The 8,751-nt window shown below is 58.0% G+C and overlaps 1 protein-coding gene across 1 annotated transcript in view; it reads right to left on the bottom strand.

The window, feature by feature from the left end:
- The window catches only part of LOC104461721 (microtubule-actin cross-linking factor 1-like), a gene marked incomplete at both ends in the record, with an annotated part of 15,446 nt that overhangs the window by 1,100 nt on the left and 5,595 nt on the right, over nt 1-8,751 (bottom strand). Inside the window, 14 exons of the mRNA XM_010073404.1 lie at nt 8-104; nt 657-764; nt 866-949; nt 1,153-1,315; nt 1,484-1,677; nt 2,132-2,270; nt 2,466-2,644; nt 2,923-3,092; nt 3,679-3,862; nt 4,289-4,415; nt 4,827-4,981; nt 5,436-5,588; nt 7,709-7,834; nt 8,181-8,276. Coding sequence (XP_010071706.1) covers nt 8-104; nt 657-764; nt 866-949; nt 1,153-1,315; nt 1,484-1,677; nt 2,132-2,270; nt 2,466-2,644; nt 2,923-3,092; nt 3,679-3,862; nt 4,289-4,415; nt 4,827-4,981; nt 5,436-5,588; nt 7,709-7,834; nt 8,181-8,276 — 1,975 coding nt within the window. The remainder of the gene's footprint in view (nt 1-7; nt 105-656; nt 765-865; nt 950-1,152; nt 1,316-1,483; nt 1,678-2,131; nt 2,271-2,465; nt 2,645-2,922; nt 3,093-3,678; nt 3,863-4,288; nt 4,416-4,826; nt 4,982-5,435; nt 5,589-7,708; nt 7,835-8,180; nt 8,277-8,751) is intronic.

The raw sequence follows: 8,751 nt of genomic DNA, 5'->3' as shown, positions 1-8,751 counted from the left end.
TCCCCCCCCCCCTCCTCCACCCGCCGCAGCGCGTCGCTGATGTACTTCACGTGCTGCGTGGTCAGCGTCACCAGGGCTGTATAGCGAGTCCGCAAATCCATGAACTGCCAGGGGAGAGAGGGAGACACGGGGCGCATCAGCCACACGACACGGACGCACCACCTCTCGCTTGGGAACCCCCCGGGCACCTCGCAGACAGCAATGAACGGCAGCGAGTCTGCCGGGGAGGGTTGTGGCCACGCATGGCATGCGACGGGGAGCTGCTGGTCACAGACACTGGGAGGATGCTCAGCTCTCACACCGAGGGCAAGCGGGATCTTTGATATCCACATGGAGCAGATGGGATCTCGGGTCCCAAAGATCCACAGACAGGGATGCTGCGTGGCGCTCTGGTTATTTGCCTCGCAAGGCTGAAGGACTGAGCTGACCCTGCTGGATTTGACCCAGGGGTTCCCCGGAGTCCAGGTATTTCATACCTGCCCTACCCATCCTCTCTGGCTCGTGGAAAAAACAGCGAGGGTGGAAACTGTACAAGAGAGTTCAGCAGCAGGGAGCTCATTTCAGAGAGGCTGCCTGGTGGTTTGCTCAGCATTGACGAACCTCCCCCCCTGCAAAATTTCTCCCTTGCAAGGTCGGGCGGGCAGCCGCGCTCCTACCTCCTGCGTGATGGCATCCGAGGATGAGAGCATGCGCCGGCGTTTCATGGGAGACTTCTGCTGCGACTCCACAAACGCCTGGTACGTCATGAGCTGCAGCTCGTAGTCCTGCAAACGCAAGCGGGGGGAAGAGACATGGAGCATGTGAGATGCAAACTGCGCTGGGGCGTTTCTGCCCAGCCAGCCTCATCGAGGCACAGGAACTGTACCTTGACGGCAGCCGAGTATTGCTGCGAGAATTTCTGACACTGGTCCAGTTTGGCTTGATTTTTCTCAATTTCTGCAGCCAAAGCCTTCAACAAAATTCAAAGAAAAAATGGTTGTCAGGACAGCTGCCGTGGGTGGCGAGCTGAATTTCAGTCCCTATCCCTCCTCCCTTTTGGGAACAGTCTTTATCCTCTTCAATTTCATGTTTTCAAGCTCACAGGTGATAAGATTTCAGTGAAACAAAGGACCTGGCCACTGCAGCGCCCATGCCATCGAGCTCCTGTCTCACCGTCTGCTGGCTGAGCTGCTCCGACAGCACCCGGCTGTCCTCCGCCTGCCCTGGCTTCATCAGCTCCTGCTGGACCGTGATCTCCTCGATCCACTGGATCAGGGCGCTGTGGCACTGCCGGTAATCGCTCAGCACCTCCTGGATGCTCTCCAGCTCCACGTGGCTGAAAGAAGAACCAGGACATATAAGAGGAGGATGAAATGCCACCGTAGGCTAGCGGGATAGCCAGAAGGAATCTCATCTGGAAAAACATCGCTGCTGACAAGCCTGACCCAAGCTCTCAGCTGGAGGATGGAAGGAGATCTGGGAAAGGAGGCAGGAGGTTTCTCACCGGGTCTCAACCTGGGCGCAGACGCGCTGCCAGCGGTCCCACAGCTGGCTGCTCTTCTCCTGATAGCACTCCAGGTCGATGCTGGGCTCTTTCCTCAGCCGGTACAGCTGCTCTCCCACCGCCTTCGCCTTTGCCATCTCCTGCTCCAACGTGGAGAAGATGGAGCCCTTGTCCTTCACTTCCCCGAGCCACTGCTGCAAAACCAGCAAGAGAAAACTCCAGTTCAACGCCACGGGAAGCGAAAGGCACTTTAAATCAGAGATGTGCTCCTGCCCAGAGCTGAGAAGTCTGAGAAGGGGTTTATCCTCCCTCTCTCCTCAACCTGCAAAGAACTGGCTGATTACAGGAGGTGGGAAATGGAGGGGACCATGTCCCCAGCTTGGAGCAAGCCAGACTGGTTCAGCCCATCCTGCAGCAACAGGACACGGAGCTGCCAAGAAGCTCACGTGTGTGAGAGCGTACAAGCCACAGCAGCGCCTTTTCCTTTCCAAAGCTATCCAGGATCACACAAGCAGCCCAAAATCATCCCAAGGCAAGAAAAAAGGCATGCAGTGCAAATCCAGCAGAGAAAGGGAAGGACCCTGCTTGACGAACACCGAATCCTTTTCCGATTTCTGCCTGCCCACCCGGGAACTGAAGAGCACCCACCTGCAAGGCGGCTCTCTGCGCCTGGATGGCTCCCAGGTCGGCGGGGACGCCTTCCTCTCGGCTCAGCTTCACCTCGTACCCTTTGACCAGAGACTCGGCTCCTTGCATGTTCCGGATAATAATATCAACCGTCTTCAACCTGGCAAATCAGAGGCGGCACAATGACATCCAACAGTTGGCAGCAGAGATCCTCTTGAGCACAAGGGTGTTGGCACCGTGCGCCGCAGAGGGATGGAGCTCAGCGCGAGGTGTATTAGAGGGTCAAAAAAAGGTCTTCAGCAGAATTGGGCAGATACAAAAAGGAATTTGGGAACAGAGGCATGTCCCGACTCACTTGTCCAGGTAGATGGAAGACAGCCCATACATCTGGTCCATCTTGTTCACCATCAAGTCCAGTTCGAAACGCAAGTGAGGCGTGCTGGACCCCACGGGCGCCTTGCTGAGGAAGCTGTAGCACCTCTCAGAAACAAACTGCAGGTCTGACTTCAGCCGCTGCAGATCCTCCTGCATGCGCTACGGGAGGAAGGGGAAGAACGTGAAAGGAGAGCCCAGGCAGGCGGAGAAAAATCAAGACTGCCCTTAGCAAAGGAGATAGCATGAAATGAAGCAGGGAGCCCACCCAGAGAGGTTTCCTGCTGCTTTCTGTGCAGCGAGATCCTCTTGAACTTCACAGTCATGCACCCACCATCCACACACTCACCCTGGAGAAGGGAGAAGCTGGTTTTGGCACATGCTGAAGACCAGTGGCCACCACCTCCCTCCCCTCCACACCTCACAGCAGCAGGACTGACCTCCTGCTCCGCAATGCAGATGGTGTTCTCCTGGATAGTGTCACCGTCTGCTCGGGTGCTGCTCTGGGACTGGATTCGGCTCACCAGCCTCTGCTCACACTCCTCCAGGCGCAGACGGATGTTCTTGAGCTCAGAGAGATATGTCCTGGCTATGGTCTCATCCTTGTCTTCTGCAAGTCACAGACAAAAAAAGAGAAGCTCAAAACACAGCAAAAGATACCTGGCTGGTCCCTGCCCCCAGTGGGACCTGCCGTGAGCCCCGGAGCCAAGGGCAGCACCGTGCTGACACCGGGGTCTCTGCTCAGATGGAACATCAGTTAATCAAATCATCTCATCCGAACACAGCTGAGAACGAGCCCAGCCACAGGGCACCTCGCACGATGAACCCAGAGTCCTCACTCTTACTGGGACTCACAGTGCTGCCGTGTCACACGTGTCACTGCCACATATATTTTTTCAAAGATTAAATGCAGGCAGAACTCCTTGCTCATCATGCATCCTAACGATTGAACCCATCTCAGCAACATCAGGGCAAGAGGACTCAGCGGTTAAGCTGAAGCTGCAGAGCTGAGCCCTCCTGCAGGGACATCGCTGGGCACTCAAACAGATGGAGAAACAAGGAGAGCAGCTGCTCACACTATCAACTAGCTAGCTCAGGAAAAAAAAAAAAAAAAAAGAAAATGAAGCCATCCCATAAATCCTTTGTTTATGAGTCCCCCCAGCTCCTGGTTAATCCATCAGCCCTTTGAAGCTCACCGTTCTCCATGGACTCCAGCAGCTGCCGGATGTGTTCCTTGGAAGCCTCCACGTCCTCCTCCAGGCGCAGGCGGTCGGACACGGAGAAGAGCTCGGAGTCGCGGCTGTCCTGCAGGAAATCCTCGTAGTGCGCCTGGAGGTTCTTCAGGGCTTGCTGGCACTCCCCTTGCGCCAGGGAGCGGAGCTGCGCGGGGAAAAGCCGCAGATGGAACCACGGGAACGACTTCCTGCACAGCACCCAAGTCACCCTCCCCGGCTTAATCACCTTCATCTGCCAAGTGAGTGTTTTCCCTTTCGAGGAGAAAAGGAACGCTGCTCGGGGTCAGCCTCACACCTCCCTCACTCCCTGATGAAACCCTGACTCCACAACCCCTTGTGCTTATCACAGTTCAAACTGCTGATGCTCATTTATAGGGCAAACCTGCAATCCCACCGCACAGAACCCCCAGGCTCAGGTTTTCCCTCTGTTCAAGCTGCAAAGACCCTCGATTTCCCCACCATCGCAGTCTCTGCTCTTCCCTTGAACCCCTCCCGTCCTCCTTGGCCCCACGGAGGAGCCGGACAGCGAGGGACGCAGCTGCGGAGCTGGGCAGAGCCGTCCCTGCCGTACCTTCTCCATGCTGAAGCTTTGCACCAGGGCGATGTCCTTCCGCAGGTAGTTCCAGGAGATGAGGCTCTTGGTGTTCATGTGCAGCTGGTGCCACAGAGCCATCACCTTCTGGTACAGCTGCTCCACCCTGCGAGGGGAAGGAGCAGATTTATCAGCCCCAGAGCTCCCAGCACGCCCAGTCCCCACCCTATGAAGCCACCAGCCATCCCAGCACCCATCGAGGCAGCGGGCCCAGCCTGGCCACGCACAGCGAGCGATGCTCCTGCTGCTCCGTGCCAGAGATCCCTCCAGGGATCCCTCCTCCCAAATCTCTGGGGTTTTCTTTGCAAGTTGCTGTGATTTGAGTTTGCAGCTGTACAACCACGAGGGATTCCTCCCCTCACCCCAAACCAGCTGTGCCACCCTCTCCTCTTCCTCCCCCCCAGCTCCTCCTCCTCCCCCCCAGCTCCTCTCCCATTCCCACCCCAGATCTGTCCCCTCCCATGCCACCAACCCCCTCCCCATCTCCCTGCACCTCTGGGACCCCCCCAGAAGTCACCTGCTGGCCACCTCGATGGCCTCTTTGTTGGGCGGGGGGATGAGGAAGCAGACAGAAGGCACCATGGCCTCGTTCCCCGTGGGGCTGATCACCTTCCACTTGGTCCGTTGGGAATTGTCCTCCAGCACGCACTCATCGTTCCTGCAGATTGTGATCTGTGACGGCAACAACCACCCGGAGCGTCAGAACCCAGCAGTGGGGCTGCACCCCCTGCCCTCGCTGCCGGCTCCCCTCCGTATATAACATCTGTATGTTTTAACCAAGCAAAAGCCTGGGATGGTGCCAGGCAGAGCAGCACGCTCGTGCCTGGAGAGGAGGGGACGAGGAAGCTGAACGGCGGTGGCTAACACCCACGAGTTTATTTGGCTGAGGCTGGGGGAGGGAAAAGTGCTTCAGCTCCTGCCCAGAATAAACCTGAGACACAGAAATCTGCTCCAGGAAAAACATCCGTGCTATTTTCTTCCTTCTGTCTTCTCACTCCGTTCCCGCTTTCCACTGCCAGACCCCACGGAGCGTGGTGGTGGCATCCTCAGCCATCGCGGGTGTCACTCCCTTGCCTCGTCCCTAGCGTCCCTCCCAAAGTCACACCGACCGCCCCCCAGCCCTCACCTCGATCTGGCGATAGTCGCAAACCGCCTTGATGGGGATCGTGCTCTTCACCAGGTGCTCCGGGTTCCTGGGTCGGAGCTGGACGATGGTTTTGGAGCGTCCCACCAGGCTGGCGACGGAGCTCTTGGACTGGATGAGCTGCTCCTTCTCGTCCTGCAGGAGGAAGGACAAAGGGACGGGTTGCTGGAGGCAGGGGAGAGGGGGGCTCTCCCGGGCATTTCGGCACCCCCCACCCCAACGCTGGCCTGCAAGAGCTACGCTGGGATCTCAAGGGTTTGAACAAACACGTTGGGAGAATCCTGCTGCCCTAACGGGATGGGAAGAAGGGTCAGGAGAGGTGGGATGGAAGGGAGAACCAATGGCACGGCAGGGGGGGGACCTCGCCGCTATTGCCCTTTTTTGAATTCGCCTCAATCCCCCCAGCGCCCCGCCGGAGCCGCATGCACGCCTCTGGTCTTTCACTGCTGGGACCAGAAAACATTGTCTGACAAAAGGGAAAAAAAAGGAGAACGCAGCACACACCAAAATTAACGTTCCAGGAGGTGTAAGGGGCCAAGAGCAGGACAAGCTCCAGCCCAAAAGCTGGGGACATTCAGATATCTGGAGGAGAGACCCCAGCAGCATGCTCCCTCTTCTAAAGGTTATGGTCAAACCAACGGCTGGGATGGGGATGCGACGAATTACGTGGGTAAAACATCTCGGGAGAAGGGGCTAGTGGTGGAGTGATCGCACAGGTCTCTGGGGCTGGGACAACCCTGGGGACTGGTGGCCAAGCCCCCCTGGAACAGCCTCTGGCACAGATGGAGACGTGTGCGGATCACGACACTGGCAGCTCGTGTAATTAGTGGCAGCTCAGCCTGTTCTGGCTGCAAAAGTTTCAAAAGGATCCCAGGAAAATGTTCTCCCTCATGCTTGGTACTCTCAGGGTCAGTTAGTGAGCTGACAATGGTGAAGGATAATTTAATGGTAAAAAAAAAAAAAGAAAAAGAAAAGAATAAATGATTAAATAAACTACCTGTGCCTGTCCCAGGGAGCATGATTGGAAGAAATACAACTTTAACTTATTAGGTAAGAAAGAGTAATATAGCTAAGCCCAGGGCAGCTGCTAAGATCGTGGCCACGCTCCAGCTGCCCGGACGAGCCTCTCCCACCCCGGACGGCGCCCGCCGGGCTCCCGGAGCCATGGGGCTCATCAGGACAGACCCCTGGAGCCAGGCTGGCTGCTCCCTGGTAGCACTGGGGGACAGACCAGGACAGAGAGGATGGGAGTCCCCAGGAGACTGGGAGAGAAGACGGTGAGCCCTCACCCAGCTGATGCACCCATCGCCAACATCCAGTAACAGCATCCCAGCTTCACTGGGGACACTACTAGGAGCGAACCCAAAGCAGCCGCCTGCCTCCACGCCCTCAAATGTCACCTCCTGGCACTTCCACAGCAGCTCAGTGGTTAACCCCCAGCCCAAATCCTCCCCCAACCCTGCTTTCAAACACCGTCCGATGCTCTGCTCCTTGGGTTTGGGGTTTAGGTTGGGTTTTTTCCAGGAAGCTCCCAGCAGGATCGCCCATCATCTGCTCTCCGCCACGCCGCAGCTAAGCCAGCCCACGTGCTGGGAGATCAGCGCTGAGCCCCCTCCCCGCGCACAGCCGGGCTGCCCCGGCTCTCCCCCCACCGGCACAGCGCGACGGATTAACGCCGGATTTGGGCTGGATAAAGCGCCGGCATTTCTCCGCATCCCACCGTGCTGAGCACCAGCTCCAGAGCAGAATCAGGATCATCCTATGGGCTCCACGCGACGCCTCCGTCAGCAGAACCCAACCGGCTCCACGCTGCCGTGGACCGGGATGGGGCGATGGGCACCAACGGGGAAGAACCAGCTCAGATGTTTTATTTTTCCACACATCGAGCTATGAGCTTGCACAGGCAGCACACGCCGCTTGCTCTGCACCCCGAGGATGCAGAAAAACTCCGGATGGTGCCTCTACATAAAAGTGACCCATTGGCTGTCGTAACGACCAAAATCTGTCTCCCCCCGGCAGCGATACACCCCCAGCCTGTGCCCCATGGCCACGCACAAACACGTGCAGCAGCTCCACCCAAAAGCAGAACATCGACCGAGAGGGGAAACAAACCACGTTAGGTGAGACTGTGCCACCACGGGGATACAATGCTCCCAGTTCTCCCCGGAAAGCTAGAGGTGCCCCGAGCAGCGCTGCTGGAGCGGAGCGAGGTCACCCATCGCCTGCCCAGGGTGGGGGGATGCTGGAGAACCCACCATGGAGTCCTGCAGCAGGTCCTCCAGCCGCGTCAGGCTCGTGTTACGGTCGCAAGAATACTTCCTTTTGATGGAGTCCTGCAGGTTGCGCAGGTAGGTCTCTGACTCGCAAGCATCGCTGAAGAACTGCAAAGGTAAAAAGGGTCACGGAAACCTGCCCGAGGCCACCGAGCGGCCAGCAGCACGCTGCGGGCGAGGGACCAGCCCCGATGCTATCCTGGCCTTGGGGCTGCCCAGGCAGCCAGCATCCCGCAGGCATGGCCAGAGCTACGTGGAAGTTGATCCCTTTTGCCCCAGCGAGACATCCCCGCAGAGGAGGTAAGGAGAAAGAGCTGATCCAGGAGAAAGCAGCCCCCAGGAGCTCCACAAATCCTCCCTCCCTCCCCGCCAAGGGAGCAGCAGCGTACGAAGCTCGTGCAGCAGGATGCAGCGGATGGCGAGCAGGGAAATGTCGTCTGTCCCTCGCGAGTACCTGGAAGTAGGCGGTGTTCTCCTTCACGTGCTGTTCCACGCAGAGGCAGAGCTGCTTGATCCACTGCCACTGGCTCTGCACGGCAGCGCTGTACGCCTGCAGAACACACACCCAACGGCGATGAACAACAAGGATTTACCAGCCGGGGGGGTCACAGCGAGGACACGGCTACAGCCGGTGGGATGCACGTGAACGGGCGAGATCCGGCTGCAAGCAGGAGGGTTGGGACACGGGCACAAGGAGCAGGGGACGGCAGCCCCCGGACCGGCGATGCCGCGGGCTGAGGGAGGCACAGGGTTGCTTTCACCCACCCCAGGGAGAAACCCCAGGGAGAACCACATCCCTGCAGCCCTTTGCTTCACCACCACGCTTTTCCTGGAAGCTGGGATAACTCCAAGCAAGCCGAGGGCATCACCTCGCTGCAGGAAAAGGCTCATGCTCTGCACAAGCCCAGCTGAGCTTTAATTCGAGGTGGGGATTCTTTGGGAACAGCCTCAAGCTTCTCATTGCGCTCCCCAGAATAAACCAGCTCTATCCCTGCCCTGATGCTCTTCCCCCAGCAGAAAACCCT

The sequence above is a fragment of the Pterocles gutturalis genome, unplaced genomic scaffold, assembly GCF_000699245.1.
Source record: "Pterocles gutturalis isolate BGI_N339 unplaced genomic scaffold, ASM69924v1 scaffold16287, whole genome shotgun sequence".
In the NCBI taxonomy this organism is placed as follows: Eukaryota; Metazoa; Chordata; class Aves; order Pterocliformes; family Pteroclidae; genus Pterocles; species Pterocles gutturalis.
This window is presented reverse-complemented; position numbering and strand designations above follow the sequence as displayed.